A 27,573-nucleotide genomic window follows, 5' to 3' on the forward strand; every position below is an offset into this window, starting at 1 on the left:
CAATGCGGCAATGGTGTTGGGGTTAAGAACCTGGGAGTTGGGATCAGGATTAGGAGGAATATAGCAAAAGGGCTGAGAATGGGAGAAACAGCAGGGCCAGAAACAATCAGACATCAATAGATCTACAGTGGTACCTCGAGATACGAAAGGCTCAACTTACAAAAAACTCGAGATACGAAAGCTAATACGAAAAATTTAACGGCTCTACATACGAAAAGTTTTCAAGATACGAAAGGTTTCTGTTAAGTTCGAGATTCGCCCGAACCACCGATAATTTTGAAACTCGCGCGCCGCCAACTGAGTAGACTCGCCACCATCCTCCTGCTCTCCCATTGGTTCCTGATGCTAGTCACCGCCATGAGATCCTTCTCTCCTATTGGACAGCATCCCTCCCATGATGCATCTATGTACGTAGCGGCGTGCCTCGGCCACTCGGTAGCAGCATCGTTATCGTACGCACACGGTATTCGTTCAGTCTAACGATTTCGTTTAGTAATGTAAATTCATTAGTGATTTCGTTGCAGTATACGTACTTTATTGTGTTGTGTGAAAACTTTATTCTACTTATATGTAAATTACGTACAGTATATATGTAGTCACGGGTCCCAAGAAAGTTGAAATTCACGGAAAGAAGCGAATGCTCTCTTTGGAGACAAAGATGGAGATTATCAAGAAGTATGAAGCTGGTATGCGATTGAGTGTGATCGCCAAGGAATACGGCCGAAATCCGTCGACAATAGGCACCATCCTTAAGCAGAAGGATGTCATCAAAGCAGCTACACCTTCCAAGGGCATCACTATTTTGTCCAGCAAGAGGACCCACGTGCACGACGAGATGGAACAGCTGCTTCTTGTCTGGATAAAAGACAAAGAAATCGCTGGCGATACGATAACGGAGACGGCAATCTCCCACAAGGCCAGCGCTATTTTCGGCGATTTGATTGCCCAGGCCGAAGACGACGGAGGGGAAGGGACTTCAACGCCAACACCAGAGTTCAAGGCTTCGCATGGATGGTTCGAGAAATTTCGTAAACGGACTGGCATCCATTAAGTGGTGCAGCATGGGGAGGCTGCCAGCTCGAACACAAAAGCAGCCGAAGCCTTTAAAAAGATGTTCGACGAGATGATGACCAAGGAAGGCTACAGTTCTCAGCAAGTCTTCAACTGTGATGAGACTGGCCTTTTTTGGAAAAAAATGCCTCGTCGGACGTACATCACGGAGGAAGAGAAGAAGCTACCCGGGCATAAGCCTATGAAAGACAGGCTTATGCTCGCACTTTGTTCCAACGCCAGTGGGGATTGCAAGGTTAAGCCCCTAATGGTCTATCATTCCGAGACTCATCGAGCCTTCAAGGCCCACAAAGTGCTTAAGGAGAAGTTTCCAGTGATGTGGAGGGCTAATGCAAAAGCCTGGGTAACGAGGCTTTTGTTCACGGAGTGGGTAAATCTGTGTTTCGGCCCGACAGTGAATAAATTCTTGAAAGAGAAGCACCTCACCCTGAAATGTCTGCTGGTGTTGGACAATGCCCCTCCCCACCCTCCTGGCCTTGAGGAAGATATCCTAGCGGAGTATTCCTTCATCAAGATTCTTTATCTTCCGCCTAACACCACCCCTCTCCTCCAGCCCATGGACCAGCTATTGATATCGAACTTTAAGAAGCTGTACACGAAACATCTTTTCAAGAGATGTTTCGACATCACCGATACCACGAACCTCACCTTGCGTCAATTTTGGAAGGAGCATTTCGACATCGTCATATGCATCCGACCCATCGACCAAGCTTGGCAAGAGGTTTCGAGGCGAACCTTGAATTCCTTGTGGAGGAAACTCTGGTCTGATGTCGTATCCGCCCGAGACTTAGAGGGATTCGACGTGGGCGAAGCTGGTGCTGCAGATTCAGAAACAGTTAACGATCCTGAAACTATTTTGCAACCAGATCTTGACGAGATCGTTGCACTCAGCAAGTCCATGGGGCTGGTCGTCGACGAGGACGACATCAACGACCTTCTCGAAGAGCACCAAGAGGAGCTTACAACGGATGACCTGGAGGAGTTGGAGGCCATGCAACATAACGTCGTTCAAGAGGAGTTCTCTAACAGCGGCGAGGAGGAGGAGGGCGACCCTATGACAACGGCAGAAATTAAGGATGTTCTAGCCGCTTTTCATAAAGTGCAATCATTTATAGAAAAAAAAGACACCCCGAAAAGGCTCACACAGGTTGTATGCTTGCACAGTTCAATGACGTTTGCCAGAGTCATTTCAGGAACATTGTGAAAAGTAGGCAGAAGCAATCTTCCTTGGATAGTTATTTTTTAAAGAGGCCTTTAGCATTAACAGGAGTAAGCAAAAAGGAAGAACCAAGTGATAAAAAACAGAAAGTTGAAAGTGGTGATGAAGTTGAAATTTTGTTTAAAAAAAAAAAAAAAAAAAAAAATTTAGTATAAAAAAGTAAAAAAAAAAATTAATAAATTTAATTTTAGTTTTTTGTAAAGTTAAGTGTTACAGTTTTGTTAATGTGTTTCGTAAATTTTAGTTTAGTTTTCCTTACATTTTTTTATGTTTCGTAAAGTTAAGTGTATGTACGTATCTACCGTTTGTCCTCCTCCTCTGCCGCCACTTTCGGAGATAGCCTCACTCGAAAGGTAAGCTTCCACATTTTACTACATACGTACAGTATTTCTTGTATACCATGTACACCAATACACTTTATTTACAGGTAATTAGCATTACGTTATTAAGTTAGGTATTGAATGGTCCAATTTGTAGTAGTATTTCATTGTTTATAGGTCAATTTAGCTTTATTATGAAATTTACTGGGGTGTTTTTGGAGGGCTTGGAACAGATTAGCCATTTTACATGTAAAATATGGTCCAAGATACGAAAACCTCATGATACGAAGGGCGCCTTGGAATGGATTAATTTTGTATCTCGAGGTACCACTGTATCTAACTCTAGACTAGCAGTCAATCTGTCTTATCTATTACTAGCTTTTCTTTGTCTATCCCCAGCCAATTTAGATAGATAAGAAGCTAAAGTCTTCCACTGTTTTACATCCAATCCTTCTCACTCCAAGCAGTTTTGCGCTTGCTGCAATAACGAGTGCTTGATACACTACACTAGTGTCAGACATCATCATTTACAAGTCAAGTCAAATAAAGTAATTGAGACTAATTAACTAAATTAACTGGATAATTATCGAATAAAACCACAATTCTTTACAAGTCAAATCAAAACAAATGCCGAATGGCTACCAAAAAAAAAAAAAAAAAAAAAAAAAAAAAAGTACTTTTCTGACTTCCAGGGAAAAACAATTCAAATTCTGAACCAGCTGCTGACCCACAACCTTGTTGTAAGCTGGCAGAAACAAATTGAAGTACCTGGCTCTGTTGTTCCTCTTCTTCCCAAAAGTGTCCAGGACTAGTTACCGATAGCCAAAACAAAGAAGAATCGCTATCGCGAATTCCGAATTTTCACTACCGGTGCTAGAAACTGTTAGCTATGTAATTACTTAGTAAGTTACTAATGAAAAATTATAATTCAGGCTTGTAGCAGATCTATTATAATTCAGGCTTGTAGCAGATCTATTCTGAGTTTACCCCAGTTTCCAGAGGAATGCAAATTTTTTAATCCAGGGCCATCTGTGATAGTTGACTCTGTTTCTGCCTGCAGAGATAATTAGCAAATGTGTTGTGTTGAAGCTGTAGATAAACACTGTAAATAACTATATTTACTGGTGTATATAAATTTATATATATTTACTGTGTTGTATAGTCTACAATACTGATACACTAGGTGGAAAGAAAAAATGGTGAAATATAAAAATTTTCACCACAAATTTTTACAATTCATCAACTGTTTTCCTCAAATACCAAAGTGATGCCATACATTGGTGAAAGCCTTGTGATTTGTGACAATAAATCTTAGGCATGTCAACATGTATTCATGATTGACTCAACTGCTTTAATTTTCTTAAGGGGGCCAGCCGGAACCCCTATATATGGTGGTATAGGGCGAAAAATGCAGTCATGAAAAAATTCATGGAGCTTCATATGGCAATTGAGAATACGTATACGAAATATTTCGTCAAAATTCCTCTTACTTTCGTAGTTACAGGGTAATTAGTAAACATAACTCAATAAGCCTAAAACATTCATCCATACAAGAAAATGCAATATTTCTTCTGTTATCGTAAATTTTGATAATTATTAGCAAAGAAATTGTGAGAAATGGCATCTGTAGCGATTCCGTGGCTCGCAGAAGCGTCTGAAGCGAGTATCTGGTAATCTGGTTCAATCATGAATCAGTTGGACCATAGACGTCAAGTAGATTACACGTTCAAGTTTCACCTCGTGACATTCGCTTGCTTTTACGTATGTTTATGTATGTTTCGGCAAGAAGTTCATCATGCCAATGAGGAAAAGACAAGGAAAACATCTCGCTAACATACAGATGAAGAAAAATCGCTCATGTATAATTACAGAATATCATAATATACGCGTAGTTAGTGAAGAGAGAGGGGAGGGTTGCCAAGTAACGCCCCCTTCTTGCCTGACAGCACACGTCACACTGTGCCAAAGGCTACGATCTTTGAGCAAAGAGATCTTCATTTATGATAAATAACATAGATTTGGTTTTTTAATACCCAAAATGGAATATGAAATTCATAATAATCACGATTTATTAAATTGTCTTTGTAAAAAGAGAGTACACCTTCGAGTTTCACCTTTTACATTCTCTTGCATCTACGTTTGTTTATCTTTGTTTCGGCAAGAATGTCATCATGCCAAAGAGGAAAATACAAGGAAAACATCTCGCTAACATACAGAAGAAAATTCGCTGTAATAAGCCGAGTTAGTGAAGGGGAGAGAGGGGGTTACGTAGGAAGGAGTGCCCTATCTTGCCTCAAGCAGTGCCCCAGGCTACGATATATGAGCAAAGGGATCATCATTTATGATTAAATTATGATAAATAAAATAGTTTTGGTTTACTAATACACAAAAGAGAAATATACATTCATAATAATCATTATTTATTAACATTGTCTTTATAGAAATACGAAGGAAAACTTTGAACGCCCGTATCTCAAAACTATACTTATTGACCTTCAAAATCTATCTCCTCACTTAGTTTTGAAGCTATAACATTGGAATTTGGTATATAACTCAGAAAGACATTATAGAACAATCAAATAGAGCCCTTTTTTCTAATTTTTGTTTCGTCTTTTTTTTATAAATTTTTTCTCGTGATTTATAGGGTTTATTTTTTTACCATATTGAAAAATTCATATCTAGCAAAAAAATGACTTTTAGAAAAAAACTCTCCATTTGATTGGAGGTCGACATCAGGTCTATATATGGTAGTAATCCCAGGTCTTAATATTAAATATCAAGGGAGGAGATAGAATTTGAAAAATGGTTATTTTCGGGATAAATTGCCCTGGCGTCACAAAACCGAAGGTCAGAGGCGAAAATCATATGCGGTTTGGAGATGTCCCAAGTCACCTTATTAAGTGGTATGAATGTCAAAGTCCTGTCGTTAAAAAACGGCATTAGCCGGCCGGCCCCCTTAAGTGCATCATATTTCTTTGGATTGTTTTTAATAAATGTAATATTTCTTATCTCTTGTTTCTGATTTACCAAAATTATCTGACTGAACATAGGATGGTTTTTTTGTCACTTTACTTGTAAATTAATGGATGTGTAGCTAAGTTCATATAACTAAAATACTAGTAATATAAATTAAAATAATGCCAAGCAGTAATTGCTTATAAGCTGTCAAGTAACATGTAAAGTAATGTTCGGAAACTTGCAACGTTGAAAATAATAGCCAAATTTGTGAAAAGTATTTTTTTCAAAACTTTTTTTCTCTCTATTTGTACTCTCTCACCAAACTACTATAATACACAGGTTTTAATAAACAGTACAGTAATTTATTACAATACTATAATTATATCAACTGATACAACGAAGTACCTTCTAAACACAGCATGGGCTTTACCAAAGTGAAGTGCTTTTCATTCAATTAGGTAATCATTGTTTCTATTTCTGATTTTCATAACAGTGATTTTATAATGTCTTGTACACCCTTCGGCATTACTGATGTCTACAATAGTGAATTTAAGAAGGAAACAATAATTACTGAATGAAAAGTACAGCAATTTTTGGCTGACTATTCCCCCTTCTATAATATTTCAAAGGCTCTTAGGTACCTGTAACATTGTTTTCCCTGAGCCACTGCAATGCAGGCAAATGCACTCTTAAAACAACTGATAAGGCTGTATGCTGAATAATTTAATACAATTAAATACTCTTCTACAGAAAAATACTATATAGTAGTTCATGTCATGTAATGTAGACTAAACAAAAAGAATTATGAGTATAACAAAAAGCTCATGGTGGCTGGATTGATATGAACTGGTAATCAAGTTGCCACATGTGAAAAAAATTACTGTGAAACAGCCTGACATATTTCAATTGAGAAAACTTATAAAAAAAAAAATACCTGTAGGATCACATTGAAAAAATGCCAACCCATCACATAAGCAATGCGCATTGCACAATCAATAAGCTGGCGGTGACCTTATCCTTTCCACTCCCAAAGCAATATCTTCTTGCATGGGTGATCCAGCAATAGGCAAGTCATCATCATCTATCTCAGAGTAATTAGCACGGTACTGTGAAGAATTGGGATTGTTTTGTTGGTTACGACATTTCTCCAGTTTCGCTTCGATCTCTTTCCGCTTCGTATCTGGCATGGGAGCCTCTGCATTCTTTACCATTTTCTTGATTTCTGACAATAAAAAAATTGGAGCAGGTTACATATAATCCATACTAGACATGCTATTATCAAAAAATAAAACCCTGAAGATGCACTAACAGGCTTGTTCCTATGATTAATTGTTCAATCAGGCTCTTAAATGGAGACTAATAGTTTCCATGGATACTATTATAAATCTATTAAGCAAAATAATAAGCCCATTCTATTAATCTTGTACCCAGACAAAAAATTTTTAGTACTGATGCGACACGTACATCAAACTGTCCACATAGCATGTATAATGATCTATATTCTACTGTGTTATGACACATTAACCCTCTTGTGCTCAGGCCGAAAATATAAGGGTATGAGGTACATGACTTTCCCCCCGGGCCAAAAACCAAAAAGAACACACACATGGAAAATGTTATTGTTATGATACAAAAATAAAGTTTGTTCATACTTACCTGGCAGATATATATATAGCTGTATTCTCCGACGTCCGACAGAATTTCAAAACTCCCGGCACACGCAGTGGGGCGGCCAGGTGGTTAGTACCCATTCCCGCCGCTGGGAGGCGGATATCAGGAATCATTCCATTTTCTATTCAGATTTTTCATACACTGTCCCCTGAGGGGAGGTGGGTGCGGTACTTTAATTATATATATCTGCCAGGTAAGTATGAAACAAACTTTATTGTATCATAACAATAACATTTTGTTCATGAAACTTACGTCAGAATATATCTATAGCTGAATCCCACCATTGGAGGTGGGAAGGGACAGAATAGAAGGATTTAGGAAAACACCTCAAGTGCAGATGATTGACATCTTGATTCCTTACCTGTTAGCATAGCTGACTTCTTGATTACTGTCACGAAGTCTGCTTTTGCTTTACTAGAGTTGCCAACAAGGTAGTGACCCTGTGTAGTTGGTGCGCTCCTAGATGATCTGTCAACGGGGGCGTGCACCACAATGTGACTAGACCATATTGACCATACTGTGAGGCAACGAAGCTAAAAACCACCACCTGACCTAACCTATCGAAGTTAGTCCATAACTTCTAGGCTAAAGAAAGGGAAGGCGCCCTCAAGCAACCAACCCTTCAACCATAAACCAACACCAAAATTAAAAAGCACACCTACCCCTTTTCTATAGGGTAGTATTTGTGCTGCTCCCTGCCCCCAACACCACCCAATTTCTGCGGATATGTATGGTCCAAGCGACTCACAGTTCTCATATGCCGTCTTCACACCCCGCAGGTAATGTGAAGCAAACACAGAGTTGCTTCGCCAAAAAGGAAAAAGTAGCGCTAATGATATCATTAAGTGCCATATTCTTTCGAAATGCCATTGAAGTCGCAACAGCTCTTACTTCATGGGCTTTTATTTTCAAAAGCTTCATATCACCATCCGAGCAGGACGCATGGCCTCCCTGATGGTGCTTCGTAAAAAGAATGCCAGTGCATTCTTCGAACATAGGAAAGTCGGGTCTCTTAACAGAACACCATAAGTTCTAGAAGGACCCCGACAATCTTTGGTCTTTTGCATGTAAAAATTTGAGAGCCCTGACAGGGCACAGGACTCTCTCTGGCTCTTGTCCGATGAACTCTGTTAACCCCTTGATTTCAAAGGTTTTGGCCAGGGTTAGATGGGTTCTCATTCTTCGCTAAGAAATTAGGATCCAAGGAGCACACTGCACTGTGTCCTCTGAAACCCACATCTTTACTAATTGCCTGAATTTCACTAACTCTCTTTGCCGTGGCAAGAGCAGTTAGAAAAATCGCCTTTCTAGTAGTGTCTCTCAATGAGGCAGCATGCCTAGGTTCAAAGGGAGCCGACATCAAGAATCTTAGAACTACATCAAGGTTCCATGATGGAACCTTTGGTTGTGTAGTACTTTGGTTGTCTCAAACGATCTCAAAAGATCGTGAAGATCTTTATCATTTGTCATAATCTAATCCTCTGTGGCGGAAGACAGCTGAAAGGGGCAATTTACTCTTGTATCCTTTTTGTTAATTTGTGGGGGCACTGCTAGTTTGTCCACAATTTGTTTCTCAAAATGCAGGAGTAAACTCAGCGATTTGGTTCACAAGAGGTCGTGGAGGAGGAAATACCTTTCTTCCTACACCATCTCCTGAAGACAGTCCACTTCGACTGATAAACTGCTCGAGAGGAAGCTCTTCTTTTTCGCATTGGCAATAGCCTCTGCCACTGATCTTGAAAAACCTCTCGCTCTGGCCAACTTCTTGATAGTCTGAACGCAGTCAGACTCAGAGCGGAGAGGTTTCCGTGGTACCTCTCGAAGTGGGGCTGTTTGAGAAGATCGACTCTCTCTGGCAGGGTTCTCGGGAAGTCTACCAGAAGAGACTGACCTCCGTGAACCAATCGCTTGAGGGCCAAAAGGGGGCGATCAGAGTCATTCTCGCTTCCTGGCGACGCCGCAAACTTCCTTGTTACCTCTCCTAAGAGTTTGAACGGGGGAAAATGAAAGGTACACAATCCATCCCCGGTCCAGTCCCATAGGATGGCATCTACCGCTATTGCTTCCGGGTCGAGAACTGGAGAGCAATAAATCGGAAGCCTCTTCGTTTCGAGGTTGCGAAGAGGTCGATAGCGGCCGTCCCCACAACTTCCATAGCTCTTGACAAACTTCTAGATGTAGGGTCCATTCTGTGGGAAGCATCTGATGTCGACGGCTTAAAAGATCCGCTCGAACATTTTGAATTCCTGAAATGAACCTTGTCAGGATCACTATGTTTCGAGCTTTCGCCCATAGAAGGATGTCTCTCGCTATCACGAAACAGTGATCGAGAGTGTGTCCCCCCCTGCTTTTTTTATGTAAGCGAGAGCCGTAGTGTTGTCCGAGTTGATCTGGATAACTCGGCCCACCAATCGTTCTTCGAAGAACTGAAGAGCCAACCGAATAGCCTCCAACAATTCTTTTAAGTTTATGTGCCAGGACCTCTGTTCCCCTCTCCAGAGGCCTGACACTTCCTCCTTTCCTAGTGTTGCTCCCCCAGCCCACCATGGAGGCGTCTGAGAACAACACTAGGTCGGGGCTCAAAAGCTTGAGGGACATCCCTTCCGAGAGTTTGGTCGGATCTTGCCACCACTTCAGATGAATCCTTGACCGTTTTTGAGATAATCAAAGTCGAGTCTAGATTCTTGTCTTTCCAAGTTTTCTGCCATAAAAAACTGGAGTGGCCTGAGGTGCAACCTCCCCAGGGAAACAAACTTCTCCAGCGAAGAAATGGTTCCCAGCAGACTCATCCATTCCTTCGCCGAGCATGTTTCTTTCCCTAAGAAGGCTAACACTTTCTCTAAGCATCTCTGCTGACGTTCCTTTGATGGAAAAGCTTGAAAAGCCGCTGAATCCATCTGAATCCCCAGATACGCGATGGACTGCGTGGGGATCAGATGGACTTCTCGTAATTTACTATAAGGCCCAGGGCCTTCGTCAGCTGTAATGTCGTCTGAAGGTCCTCCAGGCACCTTGACTTCGAAGGCGACTTGATTAGCCAGTCGTCCAGGTAGAGCGAGACTCTTATTTTCGATAGGTGAAGCCATTTCGCCACATTCCGCATGAGGAAAGTAAAAACCATCGGCGCCGTACTCAGACCGAAGCACAGAAGCCCTGAACTGGAAGACCTGCCCTTTTAAGACGAACCTCAGGAACTTCCTTGATTGGGATGGATCGGGACGTGGAAATAAGCGTCTTGAAGGTCCAAATGACACCATCCAATCCCCTGGTCTCAAGGGCCCCTAGCACAGACTGAGAAGTTTCCATCCTGAATTTTTCTTTCTTTACAAAAATGTTCAGTCTGCTGACGTCTAGGACAGGTCTCCATCCCCCAGACTGCTTCGGAACCAGGAATAACCTGTTGTAGAAGCCTGGGGAATCCAGCATCAGAACTTCCTCTACGGCCTTCTTTTCCAACATTTGATCTAGAAGGTCGAGTAAGATCTGTTGCTTCTCTTGACTGGTATGCGGGCGACAGGTCTATCGGCTTCGTGCTCAAAGGAGGCGCAGACGAGGAAAGGGATCTTGTATCCTCTCTCGATCACATCTAGGGTCCAGGTGTCCGCCCCTATCGTCCTCCATGCCTGAGCAAATAAGGTGAGTCTCGCACCTACAGGTGCCTGAAGGGCAGAAACGTCAATTTTTTCCCTTCTTGGTAGAAGAGATCTTACCTCTGAAGGACCCCCTTCCTCTCGAGGAACCTCTAGAGGAAGGTGCTCCACGAAAGGGCTTAAATTTCTTCTTGGGTGCTGGAGCTGTTGAAGTAGAAGCCTGAGGAGTAGGTCGTCTTGAAGATTGAGTCAAGAGGTCCCTTGTTGCTTTTTCTTGCAAGTTTACCGACAGATCCTTAATCATGGACTGCGGAAATAGGTGCGTAGAGAAGGGGGCGAATAATAACTCGCTTTCTGACGCGGGAGAAACTGCTTTCGCCGTAAAGCTACAATAGAGAGCTCTCTTTTTTAGCAGACCTGTAGCAAAATGAGATGCTAACTCATCAGAGCCATCCCTTACTGCTCTATCCATACAAGCTAATACACTCGAAAGCTCTTCCAGCGAAATTGAGTCTTGACTCCTCGATTGTACATCCAGAGCCCCGAGGCACCAATCTAAAAAGTTAAACACCTCTAGCGTCTTATATAACCCCTTGAGGTGATGATCCGTCTCCGTCATTGTCCAGGAAACCTTAGCCGATGACAAATAAGACCTCCTTGGAGCGTCCACCAAATTGGCGAAATCTCCTTGAGAAGAACGGTGCTTTCAATCCTGCTTCTTCTCCTGTTTCGTACCAGATTCCCGCAGCTCTCCCTTTCAGTCTAGATGAGGAAGTGCAAAACGAAGTCTTCCCTTTACCTTCCTTGAGTCCATCCAATCCTGGACTCTCTTAAACGCTCTCTTCGCAGAGAGCGAAGTGGCCATCTTAACGAAGCCAGGGGCCTTCCTGGCCTTCGATGAGGCAAATTGTGAAGAAGGTATAGAGCAAGGAATTGGGCGCTTGAAAATTATCTGGGAATAATTTCTTAAGTAAATCCGTCAACGTCTTATAGTCTGACGACGCTGACGCATTTGGTTCGTCATCATCAGTAGGGCAGCGATCACTAGACGAATCCTTCTCTCGGTCATCAGCGCCTTTCAAAGATCGCGATGACTTCGACACTTTAACCTGAGAAACATCCTGACGTTTCGGACTCAACTGTTGATCGTCCTGGAAAGCGTCCCGATATGCAAGGCGCCGTGCGTTCTGAGAAGCGTCCTGCAGAGCGTCCTGATGTGAAGGACGCCGTGCGTCCTGAAGAGCGTCAGCTCGAGCGTCTTGCTGAGCGTCATGATGTGTAGGACGCCGTGCGTCCTGAACAGCGTCAGCTTGAGCGTCTTGCTGAGCGTCATGATGTGTAGGACGCCGTGCGTCCTGAACAGCGTCAGTTGGAGCGTCTTGGCGAGCGATCCGCGCGTCTTGAAAAGCGTCTTCTCGAGCGTCCTGGTAAGCGCTTCGTTGCTTAAGACGCCGAGCGTGATCATTAACATGCAAAGCTTGACGTTCCGATATTGATCCTTGAGCATTCGGCCTTTTGACAAAGACGCTGGCCGCTTGTGCGACAACTCACGTCTCTGTCAAATTCGTCTCTCCTAGACACCCTTTCATGAGGAACGTAATCACGTTCTCTAATGCGTCGGCTACTAGGAGGAGACTCAAAGGCCGAAAAACGCGGAGTAGGAGCCGGGGACTGCCTAGTTCTCTTAACAGGCAGCCACCTATCCTTCCTTCTATGACTAGTTTCTGCCTCCTTTCTCTCAAAAAAGGAGGCTAACTGTCTCTGCATTTCCCAAAGCATTTTCCTTGAAGGGGAAAGTTCTCGATCAGGAGAAGGAACTCATCCTGTGCGAGGGAAGATGGGCGGGGAGGATGCCCTTTCCTTCAACTCAGGAACAAGCTTAGAGCGACTTGGACGCTCGAAAGAGTCCTCCCCTGATGAAGTCTTGTTCCTTTTCTGTGCGGAAAAAGCTTCAAAATCTTCAGGTGACGATCTACGTAATGATCAGAAGGACGTTAAGCGTCCTCGTCTCTGAAACCTCTCTTAAGAGGGCGACAAGGGCGACGGCCGCTTGTGCGACAAACTTGCGCCCCTGCCGCTTCTCCCCCTGAGAGGTCTTCCAAGCGTCCCTAACCTCGGCGAGGAGAGGAAGTCTCGGAAGAAGAGAGCACTCGTTTAAGTATTCGTGCCCGTGCACGAACACCGGCAGCCTGAGATTTCGTCCTCAGTTTCTGCCGAAGGGACGTCAGACCGGTCATTAGATCCCGTAACCCTCCTTCGGCTTTCGGCTTGCCCTCTCCCTAAGGCCTGGGAGTCCGGCAGGGGCCTAGGCCTAGAGGCATTATGGGACCGATCTGACACCCTTCCACTACACTAGATGCACTAACACTTTTATCACAATTCACATTTGACTGTAGAGCAATCACTTTAGATTCCAAGGCGCGAATCGACTCCATGATCGTAAATAATACGCTTCCTTCTGCAGACACTTCCTGATTGTTCGGAGGCAATACAACAGGATCCGGTTGTTGATACATCTACAGAGGATTTAATGGAGATACAATTCTACCTTGACTTCTACTCACAGAAGCACTCCTAGAGGAAGACCTCCTGATTCTATCATGCTCAAAGCTTCACGTAAGAATATATGCCTTCCATTCAATTTCAGTCAATTGCTCACACTCGATGCATCTATCATTCAACATACATACATGACCACGACATTTCGAGCACACTGAATGAGGGTCTACCGAAGCTTTCGGCAACCTCACCTTACATTCATGCACCTTACACACCCTGAAGCTAGCAGAGCTAGATCCAAGACATCGTAAATCAAAGAAAAGTCAAGCCAAATCCAAATCAAATCAAACTCCACTCACGTATGCCAAGCCAACAAGCCAAATCAAAACCAAAAGTCAATCAGAATACTCAAGTTAGCACAAGAAGTTTCAAAATCCTAGGCGGAGGTCTGTAAACAGTTGTTTACCGACCGGCGACAGAGAAAAATCTGAATAGAAAAGGGAATGATTCCTGATATCCGCCTCCCAGCGGCGGGAATGGGTACTAACCACCTGGCCGCCCACTGCGTGCCGGGAGTTTTGAAATTCTGTCGGACGTCGGAGAATACAGCTATATATATATCTGACAGGTAAGTTTCATGAACAAATTTATTTTTATAAAATTCGGTACATCTGAACTATAACTGATATACACTTCTGGTTAGTGTTATTATGTTGGCAAATGATTGAATTATTTCCTATATCAATCAGAACATCTTTACGAGGCTTAGAAATAATAAAAAACGATGTGAAGAGTGTGAAATTTTTAGGAAAAATCTTACATATGTTTTGGAAATAATCATGAAAAATATGTTATTGTTATAATACAATTAAGTTTGTTCTACTTACCTGGCAGATATATATATAGCTGTATTTTCTGAAGTCCGACAGAATTTCAAAACTCGCGGCACACGCAGTGGGCGGCCAGGTGGTAGTACCCATTCCCGCCGCTGGGAGGCGGATATCAGGAACCATTCCCATTTTCTATTCATATTTTATTAATGCCCCTGTCTCCTGAGGGGAGGAGGATGGGCACTTTAATCATATATATCTGCCAGTAAGTATGAACAAACTTAATTGTATTATAACAATAACATTTTGTTCATGCCACTTACTTGACAGATATCATATATAGCTGAATCCCACCTTCGGATGGTGGGAAGAGACAGAATAGGATTTATAGGAAACTTAAATTAAGTAGATGATGTATATCTTGGTTCCTCACCTGTTAGCAAAGTAGACTCGTGATACTGTCACTTAAGCCTGCTTTTGCTTTATCAGAGTTGCCAGCCAGGTGAAGACCTGTAGGGCTGGTGCGCTCTGGATGATCTGTCAACGGGGACGTGACCTCAACGTGACAAGACCATAGAGCCATACATATGAGGGCAACGAAGCAACTGACCACCACCTGACCAACTATCCAAAGACCCCTTGAATACTAAACTAAGGGATGGGAGATCTTCACACAAGACTCACCACAACCTACAACAATAAAAACTAACCTAAACCTAACTAAGGGACAGGGAAAGAGCTACCTCCAGCCCCCAAGACTGTGTCTGCAGAAACGTATGGCCCAAGAGAATTACAGTCGTCATAAATCGTTCTCACATCCCGTAGGTAATGTGAGGCGAAGACAGAGTTGCTCCTCCAAAAGGTGCCATCAAGAATGTCCTTGATTGACATATTCTTTTGGAAGGCAAGAGAGGTAGCGACAGCTCTAACTTCGTGAGCTTTCACTCGTAAGAGGCTCAAAATCAGTCTTCTGGCAAGATGAATGAGCCTCTTTAATGACGTTCCCTCAGAAAGAAAGCAAACCAGCATTCTTAGATAAAGGAGGCAACTCTGGTATCTTCACAGAGCACCAGAGATTACCTGAGGGACCTCTTACCTCTTTTGTTCTATGCACATAGAACTTTGAGAGCCCTGACAGGGCACAGGGCTCTCTCTGGTTCTTGGCCCACCAGACTTGACATACCTTGATCTCGAAGCTTTTCGGCCAAGAGTTAGAAGGATTTTCATTCTTTGCCAAGAAAGTTGGGCTCAAAGAGCAGACAGCGTTGTCTCCTTTGAATCCCACTAGATTACTAAAAGCTTGTATTTCACTAACTCTCTTAGCCGTCGCCAGAGAAGTTAGGAAAAGAGCCTTCCTTGTCCAGTTTCGAAGAGACGCTGCATGAAGTGGTTCAAAAGGACTTGACATTAAGAACCTAAGAACCACGTCAAGGTTCCATGAAGGCGGTCTCGTTTGGGGAATCTTCGAAGTCTCAAAAGATTTTAAGCGATCATGAATGTCTTTGTTGTCAGAAAGGTCCCAGGCCTCTGTGCCTAAAAACCGCTGACAAACATGCTCTTATATCCCTTGATGGTAGGACTGCTAATTTAATGCACATTCCTGAGAAAGAGCAGAAAATCGGCTTATCTGGTTCACAGAGGTCGTGGAAGAGGAAACTCCCTCCTTTTTACACCATGCCCTGAAGGAAGCCCACTTCGATTGGTATACAGCTCTTGTAGATGCAGTCTTGCATTTGCAATTGCTCTTGCAGCTGCTTTCGAAAAAAATTTAAACACTCTCGCTCTGGCCAACTTTTCGATAGTTCTGAACGCAGTCAGACCCAGAGCGGAGAGGGTTTTGGTGATACCATTCGAAGTGAGGCTGTTTGAGTAGATCTTTTCCTCCAGGGTCAACCGTCCTTGGGAAAGTCTACCAAGGAAAGACATGACCTCTGTGAACCATTCTTTCGCTGGCCACATCGGGGCGATAAGGGTCAACCTCGTCCCGTTCTGAAGCCGCAAACTTCCTCATGACTTCCCCTATGATCTTGAATGGCGGGAAGGCGTACAGATCTAGACCCGTCCAATTCCATAGCAACGCGTCCACAGCGATTGCTTCTGGATCTAGGACTGGGGAGCAATACAGAGGAAGCCTGTTGGTCCTCGACGTCGTGAATAAGTCGACCAGAGGACGTCCCCAAACCAACTCCAAAGGTCTCGACACACGTCTTTGTTTAAGGTACATTCCGTCGGTAGGATTTGTTCCCGACGACTGAGAAGGTCGGCCCTGACGTTTTGCACTCCTGCAATGAACCTCGTCAGGATCGTAACCTTTCTTCTTTTTCGCCCACTGCAGAATCTCCTTCGCCAGGTGAAACAAAGTTCTGGAGTGTGTTCCTCCCTGATTCTTCAAATAAGCGAGTGCTGTGGTATTGTCGGAGTTTACTTGAACGATCTTGTTCGTCAAACTCCCTTCGAAGAACTGCAGCGACAGAAAGATTGCTGCTAGCTCTTTGACATTTATGTGCCAGGCTACCTGTTCCCCTCTCCAGGAGCCTGACACTTCCTCCCCTCCTAGTGTTGCTCCCCAGCCCGCGATGGAAGCGTCTGAGAACAACACTAGGTCGGGGCTCAGAAGACTTAGGGACAAGCCCTCCTGTAGTTTCTGTGGGTCGAACCACCATCTTAGATGGCTCTTTATGGGATGCGATATTCTCAAGATCGCATTGAGATCGTCCTTGACCTTCCACTCGTCCGCAAGGAAAAACTGGAGGTGATGAGGTGCAGTCTTCCCAAGGAAACAAACCTTTCTAGCGATGAAATGGTGCCCAGCAGACTCATCCATTCCCTCGCCGAGCAAGTTTCTTTCCCCAAGAAGGCCGAGATCTTCTCTAATCCTAGCCGCTGACGTTCCTGGGACGGAAACGCTCGAAAAGCCACTGAATCCATCTGAATCCCCAGATACACGATGGACTGTGTCGGGGTCAGATGCGACTTTTCGAGTTGACAAGAAGTCCCAGGGACTTCGCTAGGGCTAACGTGAACTGCAAGTCCTTCAGACACTTCTCTCTCGACAAAGCTCTGATAAGCCAGTCGTCGAGGTAAAGGGAAACTCTTATCCCTGAAGAGTGTAGCCACCTCGCCACATTTTTCATGACTACGGTGAACACCATTGGAGCCGTGGTCAGGCCGAAACAAAGAGCTCTGAACTGCCACACTTTTTTGCCCAAGACGAATCTTAGGTACTTTCTTGAAAGAGGGTGGATCGGGATGTGAAAGTACGCGTCCTGCAGGTCTAAGGACACCATCCAGTCGCCCGGTCTCAAGGCTCCCAGAACAGAATGAGGCGTCTCCATCGTGAATGGTCTTTTCCACGAAAAGATTGAGCTTGCTTACATCTAGGACTGGACGCCAACCTGACGACTGCTTTGGTACTAGGAAAATCCTGTTGTAAAAGCCTGGAGACCCCAGGTCCGCGACTTGTTCCACCGCTCTTTTTTCGATCATTTGTTGTAGAAGATCGAATAAAACTTGCTTCTTTTCTCCCTGATAGGATGGAGAAAGGTCTCTGGGAGTCGTAGAAAGAGGAGGAAGATCTAAAAAGGGGATCTTGTACCCTTGCTCCACGATCTTGAGGGACCAAGGGTCCGTGTCTCTCTCTCTCTCCATGCTCCTGCAAAGAACTTCAGTCTGGGTCCGACTGGTGTCTGAAGGACATGCGTCTCACTTGGAAGGCTTTGGTTTGAAAGAAGCTCTTCCTCTTGCAAGCTCTCTCCCTCAAGGAGCTGCTCTCGAGGGAGGAGCCCCACGAAAGGGCTTAACCTTCTTCGGGGCGGTCGTACAAAAGCCAAAGAAGTGGAAGGAACTGCCGAACGTCTCGAGGACTGGGCTAAGAGGTCTTGCGTTGCCTTTTCTTGCAAACTGCTTGCCAGGTCCTTAACCAAAGTTTGGGGGAAGAGATGGTTCGTAATAGGAGAAAAGAGCAGCTCCGCTTTCTGAGCTGGAGTAACTGATCGACGCTGTGAAATTACACAGCAAGCTCTCTTCTTCAAGAAGGCCGTCCCAAATGACAGACCAGCTCCTCTGAACCATCCCTGACGGCTTTGTCCCATGCATGATAGCAACGCTTGGACAGCTCCCCCAGACTGAGAGACTCTGGGCTTCTCCCCCCCGATTGCAGATCCAGAACTCCAAGCCACTAGTCTAGGAAGTTGAATACGTCAAGAGTCCGGAGCAGCCCCTTCAAATGATGGTCCGTCTCCGTAGGGGTCCAGGTCACTTTAGCAGTGGATAAAAGGGACCTCCTCTGAGAATCCACCAAGCTGGAGAAATCCCCTTGTGCTGAAGAAGGGATTCTCAACCCACGTCTTCTTTGGTTTTTTATATCCACATACCTCCTTTAACCGCTGAGTTTAGCGGGTGGGAGGAGGGGCGAAAGGTTGTCTTGCCTTGATCCTTCCTTCGTTCCATCCAGTCTTGGAGTTTCTTGAATGCCCGCTTAGTAGAGAGCGAAGTCTTCATCTCGACAAACTCCGGGGTCTACAAGTCTTAGAGGATGAAAACTGTGAAGGAGGAGACTTGGGAGCTGCAGGCTGGAACTTGTCCTCGAAGGACGAACGCAACAGCCGCACAAGAACTTTATAGTCCGAGATTGAAGAGGCAGCAGAAGGTTCCTCTTCAACAGAGTCAGCAGGACTACTCAACTCTCCTTCTTCTCTAATCGGAGGAGGAGACCGCCTATCGGAGAGGGCGACGTCTACGGGTCCTTGCCTTAATCAAAGACCCCCGATGTTTACTGGTAGAAGCCTTATCTAGGCTTCTTTATGGCGTTTACCGCTCGAAGGGAGGCCAGCAGAGCGTCCTGACGGCGATGAGCGTCCTTAGCGACGCCCGAGGCAGCCTCACTTGCAAGAGAAGCATCCTTACGTTTCTTCAACGAAAAGGTAGAAACATTTTCTCAGGTATAACGCGCCTGTGCGCCCCGCAACCCAGCGTCCTGGTGTACGTCTTCTTCTTGGCCGGAGTTCCCCGAACGTCCTGAAAAGCGTCCTGCCGAGCGTCTTCAAAAGCGTCCTAATCGCACTCAAAAGCGTCCTGAGCGTCCCTCCCGAAAATCACGGCAAGCAGCCTGCCCATGACGTCGAGAGGGAACAAAAGCGTCCTGACGACCCGTCGTCTTAGCTGGGCGAACGAGATTGGCGAATCGCCGAAGGAGACGCAATCGGCAAAAGAGACGAGCGAGGAGAGGGAGAAGGAGATTGCTTCGTCCTCTTAACGGGCAGTCTAAGGTCATTCCTCCGCTTAGGCTCGACTGCTGCTGGGCGAGTCCTCTGAGCCATAAGCGTCGATAGCTGGTCCTGAAGGGACAAAAGAATGTTCTTCGTTGGAGAGGAACGAACAGAGGGAGCAGGGCTGATCCTGCGAGAAGACGAGGGGCGAGGGGACGCCTCCTTCCTTCTCACAGGTACAGTTACCTGCTTCTCAGGGATACGCGCCTGTGCGCGCAACCCAGCGTCCTCGTCGGATGAGATTTTACCTCTCTTCTGAGGCGGAAAGCGTCATAAGCGTCCTCCGAAGAAAGCAGCAATACAGGACGTGAAGCGTCCTCAAACACGAAACGTCCTTTTCAGCGAACGAGAGTCTCTCCGAGCGCTCCACCCCTTGCGCGGAGGAGGACGAAAAACAGTCCTCCTAAGGATGCGCGCTCCTTGACAGCCTGGGACTTTGAAAACAAGGCCTTGCCGAAGGGACGCCAGATCGGTGGGGAGCCCCCTAACCCTCTTGCGGCTTTCGACATACCCCTCCCTGATTCCTGGGAGTCCGATAGCGGTCTAGGCCTAGAGGCATTATGGGGCCGATCTAACGCCCCCTCCACAACACTAGGGCACGGTCACGCACTTGCACTGAGCCAGTTTCCAAGGCTTTCACTTTGGTCTCTAGAGTACGTAGAGACTCCAAAATAAGAAAGAGAGCATTACCTTCTCCCGACACAGATTCAGGGCCCGAAGGCAACACAGGTTTAGGAGATGCACAAAATCTACAGGTGTTATTACAGGAGAAATATTATCACCCTTACCTTTGGTAGAACCACTCCTGGAGGAAGACCTCCTGATCCTATCGCATTCTAATTTGCGCCAATAGGAATCATACACCCTCCAATCATCATCGGCCAATCCATCACATTCATTGCACCGATCATGCCATCAAACAAATATTCTGCCCCCCAACAACTCATACATACCGTGTGGGGGTCTACCGATGATTTCGGTAGCCTCACCTTACAATCACTCCTCACACACACTCTGAAACTCACTGCACTTGATCCAGACATCACGTTTACAGAAAAGCCAATCCAAAGTCAAAAAAACGGTCCACTATCACGTATGCCAATCCAACAATCCAAAATCAATACCAAAAGTCAATCAGATACTTAAATGCGAGTCAAATCCAAAAAATCCTGGGCGGGAGGTCTGTAAACAGTAGGTTACCGACCGTCAACAGAAAAAATATGAATAGAAAATGGGAATGGTTCCTGATATCCGCCTCCAGCAGCGGGAATGGGTACTAACCACTGGCCGCCCACTGCGTGTGCCGCGAGTTTTGAAATTCTGTCGGACTTCAGAAAATACAGCTATATATATATCTGTCAGGTAAGTGGCATGAACAAAATAATAATTAGGTTTGGGAGTTTGTTTTTATACCTAAATTATGTAGAAATGTTTGATCTTTCAAGTGGAAGCAATAAATTTACTGTAAATGTGTTTGGTAATGAGCTGTAATTCATTAAAAAATGCTAGTTTTTTGTGGAGTGCAATTTTCAGATTTTCCAACCTACTTATGTTGACGTTTTGTATCGTAGTTAAGGGGGCCAGCCGGCTAATGCCATTTTTTAAGGACAGGACTTTGATATTCATACCACTTAATAAAGTGACTTGGGACATCTCCAAACCACATATGATTTTTGCCTCTGACCTTCGGTTTTGTGACGCCAGGGCAATTTATCCCGAAAATAACCATTTTTCAAATTCTATTTCCTCCCTTGATATTTAATATTAAGACCTAGGATTACTACCATATATAGACCTGATGTAGAACTCTCCAATCGAATGAGGAGTTTTTTCTAAAAGTCATTTTTTTTGCTAGATATGAATTTTTCAATATGGTAAAAAAATAAACCCTATAAATCAGGAGAAAAAATTTATAAAAAAAAAAAAAGACGAAACAAAATTGGAAAAAAAAAAAGGGCTCTATTTGATTGTTCTATAATGCTTTCCTGAGTTATATACCAAATTCCAATGTTATAGCTTTAAAACTAAGTGAGAAGATAGATTTTGAAGGTCAATAAGTATAGTTTTGAGATACGGGCGTTCAAAGTTTTCCTTCGTATTTCTATAAAAACAATGTTAATAAATAATGATTATTATGAATGTATATTTCTTTTTTGTGTATTAATAAACCAAAGCTATTTTATTTATCATAATTTAATCATAAATGATGATCCCTTTGCTCATATATCGTAGCCTGGGGCACTGCTTGAGGCAAGATGGGGCACTCCTTCCTACCCAACTCTCTCTCTCTCCCCTTCACTAACTCGGCTTATTATAGCAAATTTTCTTCTTCTGTATGTTAGCAAGATGTTTTCCTTGTATTTTCCTCTTTGGCATGATGAAATTCTTGCCGAAACAAAGATAAACAAACGTAAATGCAAGAGAATGTCAGAGGTGAAACTCGAAGGTGTACTCTCTTTTTACAAAGACAATTTAATAAATCATGATTATTATGAATTTCATATTCCATTTTGGGTATTAAAAAACCAAAACTTTGTTATTTATCATAAATGAAGATCTCTTTGCTCAAAGATCGTAGCCTTGGGCACAGTGTGGGGTGTGCTGTCAGGCAAGATGGGGGCGTTACTACGCAACCCTCCCCTCTCTCTTCACTAACTACGCGTATATTATGATATTCTGTAATAATACTTGAGCAATTTTTCTTCGTCTGTATGTTAGCGAGATGTTTTCCTTGTCTTTTTCTCATTGGCATGATGAAATTCTTGCCGAAACATACATAAACATACGTAAAAGCAAGCGAATGTCAGAGATGAAATGGAACGTTTAGACTACTTGAAGTTTGTGCTTGCACTGATGGTTGGACTTGGTAGCTGACTGAAGTGAAGTCTCCCCTCTCGACTCGGGGAATGTTTACAGATGCCATTTCTCCCAATTTCTTTGATAATAATCAAAATGTACGATAATAGAAGAAATATTGCATTTTCTTGTACGTATCAATGTTTTAGGCTTATTGAGTTACGCTAACTAAATACCCTGTAACTACGAAAGTAAGAAGAATTTTGACAAAATATTTCGTATACGTATTCTCAATTGCCATATGAAGCTCCATGAATTTTTTCATGAATTAGCATTTTTCGCCCTATACCCCCATATATAAGGGTTCCGGCCGGCCCCCTTAAGTAAGCTAGCAGCGTCGGGTTTGCGTTTTCTTCAAGATTCATCATCTGTCGACCCAATGGCATCAACTATGTTTTCTATGATTGATGCATTTTTTTCATGAATTTTTCCCGAAAATAACTTACATATAGCGCGTCATCTGTGCACTTATGGAAAAAACTTATTGATGCACTAGAAGTCATCAGATCATGAGAGGGTTAAATTCAGAAAACTACCTTAAAAGCTAATTGGTGAAAATGAGAATGTGACATTCTACATAAATTTTCCAAAAAAGAAATACCATACATACACGTGTAACACATGATCTTGCATATCATGCGACCCCCAAACTTTCACCCTTAAAAAATTATTTGATCATGTATCTCATGTAACATGCAACTTCAATTTTTTAGACCAAATTAGTACAATAAACTAACTTTGCCTCCCCTTTATCTATCCCATTTTTTAGTTAGGCTAACCCCTTTTCCTCCATCTGTTTATCTATCCCATCTTCTAGTTAAGTTAAAAAAAAGTAAAAGAGAATGCTAAAAGTATCGTTAGTAATATTACTAGTTGTCTAAACGCATACAGCCAGAAACAGCTGATTTGCTAGGAACAACCAAATCCGATTCCAACAGCGGTTTGCTTGCATTTCAACCATCGTACGATAGTAAAAATTTGCTATAGTTATGTTACAAATGACGTTAAGTAGAATAGGACTGATATATTTTTACATTACTATATCCTTATTCGCTATGGAGAAAAGTTTGGTAAGGGCATATACTGCTAAATTTAAGCCGCAAGTTGTAGCTGAAGCTGGGGAAAGAATGTTCATTTGCTAACGACTTTTATCGTGCATTGGCCACATGGATGAAATTCCTGCATACTTTGGTATAGCACCATCAAACTCGACCATGAACAAAACTTGAGAGAAATGTGTTTTAATCAAAACTATTTGACATAAAAGAACACATTTTATTGTTTTCACTCCGGTAAAAAATAAATATGTAAAGCTCGTAGTGAAAATATTGAACACAATCTGTTGATTTTTTTTATGCAATAAACATGCCCTCAGCACCATTTACTAGCTAAAAAAATAACTAAATTTTGTTCAAAACGATACATATTCAAGTGATATTTTGACTTGAAAACACTTCGTAAAATGTAAAATAACCTTGTCCCATATCAATAGTGTCGAGATTCATTTACGCTAACTAGAAGCAAGAAAATCACTCTGATTTGAGTTCCATACAGCAAAATAAACTTACCTTGCAATTGCCCTCAGCCGATTTCCAAACCAAAACATTGTTCAGAATATAAGTTCCCCCACCATAATGAGGGACAAAAGAGCTCTGCACAATTCATATTGAATTTCCACATCTCACATGTACGTAGTGTGAGGCACATTGACAACTTTCACCGTAGAAAGATTATTAAGGAAACTGAAAGTGATTGCTTCTTAAAATCTTACTTTAAGCAGGGGTAAAAAAAGTAGTCTACATTTGCATGCGCCTCTCTGACTTGAACAGACAAGACATGGCATTCTTTGACAAGGGTAAGTCAGGTTTCCTTGGGCTGCAAAATAAGTTACTGACATTTTGCCTGATTTCCCTAGTCCTTTGCAAATATAAAGTAGAGCTCTGACTGCAAATATGACAAATTTTTAATCCATTTGTATATTTCCTCACTAATAAACCTGAGGTCTTAACAAAAGGATAATCTTGCACCAGGTGGAAGCCAGTTAAAAAAATCAAAGATTGTAAATCAAGGAATCTGTGGCATCTGGCAACTTAAGTGTATAGAGGTGGAAACTGGTCACCAACCAGGTCAGAACCTTGTGATGCGTCAGTCTTTCTTCCATCCCAAGAAAAGAAAGTGGGGCGGCTAGAGGTGGGCAATAAACATTAAGACCTCAGGTTTGTTATTTAAGAAAAATACAAACTGATTAAAAATTTGCAATTTCTTTATACGCGGAACAAACTCTGTCTAAACAACAGGATAGACTTATACTTGGAGGAAGGTACATGCATCCTAAACCGGCTGAGAGTTAACCCACTAGACCAAGGTTCCTAGAAGAATGAGTTCTAAAGAAGGGGGCCCAAGCCTGTGAGAGACTAGACAAATCGACTATCTAAAAACTCAGCTGTCTGGGTTGAAACACAATGATATACCGGTATGCCCAGATTCATTGCATTCCAGGAACGATAACCGAGCCCGCCCGATAACCTGAGACTGCCTGTGTATTTTGTGTGAAGCGGTGTTATGTGAAAATTGGAGTTTTTCATAATTCAGGGTTGATGTAGGTTATTTTAAAGTGAGACATCCTATAAAATAAAAAACACGAAAAGTCAAACCAAATTTGGAAAAAGATCTAATCATCAACATATAAACTCTCAAATGTATCCTCACAGGCCAACAACAGAAAAGAACTGAATGGAAAACTAATGATGCTCAAACCACCCAAAAAGGATGGGTGAATAGACGGTTCAAACTAAACAACCATCATTTTTTTTTTTTTTTTTTTTTTTTACTTTTCAGACTGATAATTTTAAAAATTATACTACACTTACATGTGTAAGTGTAATATAATTTTTAAAATGAATCTTCCCTCTCTATTATGATAATTGTACTTCCCGTGTTAGGTGGGGGGATGATCAGATTCTGAAAAGTTAAAAAAGAAAATAATGATAGGGTCGTTTAGTTTGAACTGTCCATTCACCCATCCCTTTGGGGTGGTTTGAGCATCTTTAGTTTTCCATTCAGTTTTTTTCTGTTGTTGGCCTGTGAGGACGGATTTGAGTTTATATGTTGATGATTAGATCTTTTTCCAAATTTGATTTGACTTTTCTTATCTGTTATTTTATAGGATGTCATCCAAACAGGAGAAAGAAAAGTCATTTTGTCTCTGTAAGGTAAGAGGGTGCAATACCTCCCTTACTCGTCAGTTTACGATGGTCACAACCAATGTGTTACAGGTAAGAACAAGTATTACTCTTTTAACAATCACTGTGATCACTGTATTGGTTGGTCAGATGAAATGATGAATGTTTATTTAAAGTATAAACAGATAGCAGTTCTTCCCATTCTACCTCTTTCCCTAGTAATGCTTCTCTTTAAAAATTTTCTTCTCTGAAAGCTCCCTGTATTGTTCAGGATATGAGGTTTGGCAAATTAGGAGCTGATGTAGCTAGCCTTAGAGCCACATTTGAAAAGTTTATGGTGGTAAATTCCTCGACACTTGCTGCTTTATCAGCCCAATTTGTTCATCCTTTTTCAAGTCCCCCCTTGTGGTGCAGGAAGTGCCAATGCCCTCCCTCCCTGTTAGTCATTCCTTGGCCATGTCCTGTGACACTCCTACTGTTGGAGGTAAAGGAAAGAGGGGTATGTCAAGAATGGTAGCACTTTGTGGCCATTGTCTTCTTCCTCTTGCCAACCAGGCACGTGTCATGCACAAGTTAGCACTCAGTCACCGAAAGTTAAGCATGACAAGATCAAGTGAAGTTCACATAGGCAGGAGGTAGCTATGCTAGGTAAGGTTAACTACATTCACTTGATATCTGATTCTGTATCCCCTACGCCTTCTTTGATTGCTACTGTCTTAGTAGCAAAGCAGAGTGGATTATCTTCCCCCAACCAAATTTTTTGAGGTCAACTCTTTCAGCAATTTCAGTTTTGCCTTCTGCTACTTCAGTGTCAGTGCAGGATGGTGTGAATGGTAAGGAGGCTTTTGTTTCCTGTGCAGATGATTCTTTGGTGCCATGGTACAATTAGGAGCCAACCACTCCTCTTCTATGGGACTTATTTTGCTGACAAACTTATCCCCATCCTAATGACATTATGGGCAAACCAGACAGAATGCCAAGAGTTCTTTTTCTACAACCAGGCCCCACTGGAATCTGTGGTCCAGCTCCACAGAATAGTTCCACCTAAAAAGACAGGTCTGAACATTGTTGGGTAGATGATGGATCTACCACAGTTCTCACTATTTAGCCTCAGATTTAACTTCACGTTAAGGTATATGTTTTCTTATTTATCAGATTTGGAAAATTTTGACAAAAATGGAAAAATCCACAAATATATTATTATATGTTATATTGGATTCTTAGGTTGGAACCTAGAAGAAATTCCTGAGGTTTGAGAGCCCCATCACCATTCTAGGAAATTCATGCATGTTTTGTAGACTTTTCCTTAAAATACTTTTATGGCATTGCATTCATAACTAAAAAAATAATACAAAATCACTGCTTTAATCTCTGAACTGTACCTTTCTATAAAAACATACTTTTGGACAAGGCACCATTCTTTGCTTGAAGTGACCTTATAGAAGTTATAGAAGTTGGACATTAAGATAAAGATAAGCAAAGTAAATTGAATAAAAATTTTTATGGATGCAAATCAGAGAAAACCCTGCAATTGGATAATGAGGTAATTGAGAGATTGGATAGCAGCACTGGAAAAAAACTTACCAGAGATTAAGTAATTATTATTAATAAGTATTATTATTACGTATTCAGAAGATGAACCCTATTTATATGGAACAAGCCCACGGTAGGGAAGCTGAAGCCGGATTGTGCTATAACACAATTTAGCGAAAGGCTCCCCAGGCTCCCGGACAATCTCATACAAGCAGAGTTTGATGCTAGAACCAGGTTAGGGAGGTCTCTTAATATCTTGGTTATGACAGAGGTTTCGGCCATGACATATGGTAACGAACCTCTGTTTAAGCTGATAGCTAAGTCACATCTCCATACGGTACAATATGACTTATACGACTTCGTGGTGGCAAGACGTAATTGTAGAAAACACGTCCTGCAGGAAGCTACCTTCCGCCATGAACCTAACAAGTTGCTGGCGGCTTCGATCTGGGGTGCTGATCTTTTCCCAGAGTCGATAGTTAAATCCGTTCAACACGAAGCAACAAGACTCAACCAGAGTCTTAAAGTTCGTTGGGGCCTTTCAAGCAAAAGGAAGCCAGACTCAACTTCCTCAGCT

At 42.8% G+C, this 27,573-nt stretch overlaps 1 protein-coding gene across 2 annotated transcripts in view; it reads right to left on the minus strand.

The window, feature by feature from the left end:
* Positions 1-5,926: 5,926 nt before the first annotated feature.
* The window catches only part of LOC135216774 (cyclin-H-like), a 123,411-nt gene continuing 101,764 nt past the window's right edge, over positions 5,927-27,573 (minus strand). Inside the window, exon 9 of one of the 2 annotated variants that reach the window (XM_064252257.1) lies at positions 5,927-6,790. In XM_064252257.1, the coding sequence (XP_064108327.1) occupies positions 6,561-6,790 (230 nt within the window). In that variant the 3' untranslated portion in view covers positions 5,927-6,560. The remainder of the gene's footprint in view (positions 6,791-27,573) is intronic. The other variant, XM_064252256.1, reaches the window with a different exon arrangement.

The sequence above is a fragment of the Macrobrachium nipponense genome, chromosome 6 (genome assembly GCF_015104395.2).
Source record: "Macrobrachium nipponense isolate FS-2020 chromosome 6, ASM1510439v2, whole genome shotgun sequence".
NCBI classification, from domain to species: domain Eukaryota; kingdom Metazoa; phylum Arthropoda; class Malacostraca; order Decapoda; family Palaemonidae; genus Macrobrachium; species Macrobrachium nipponense.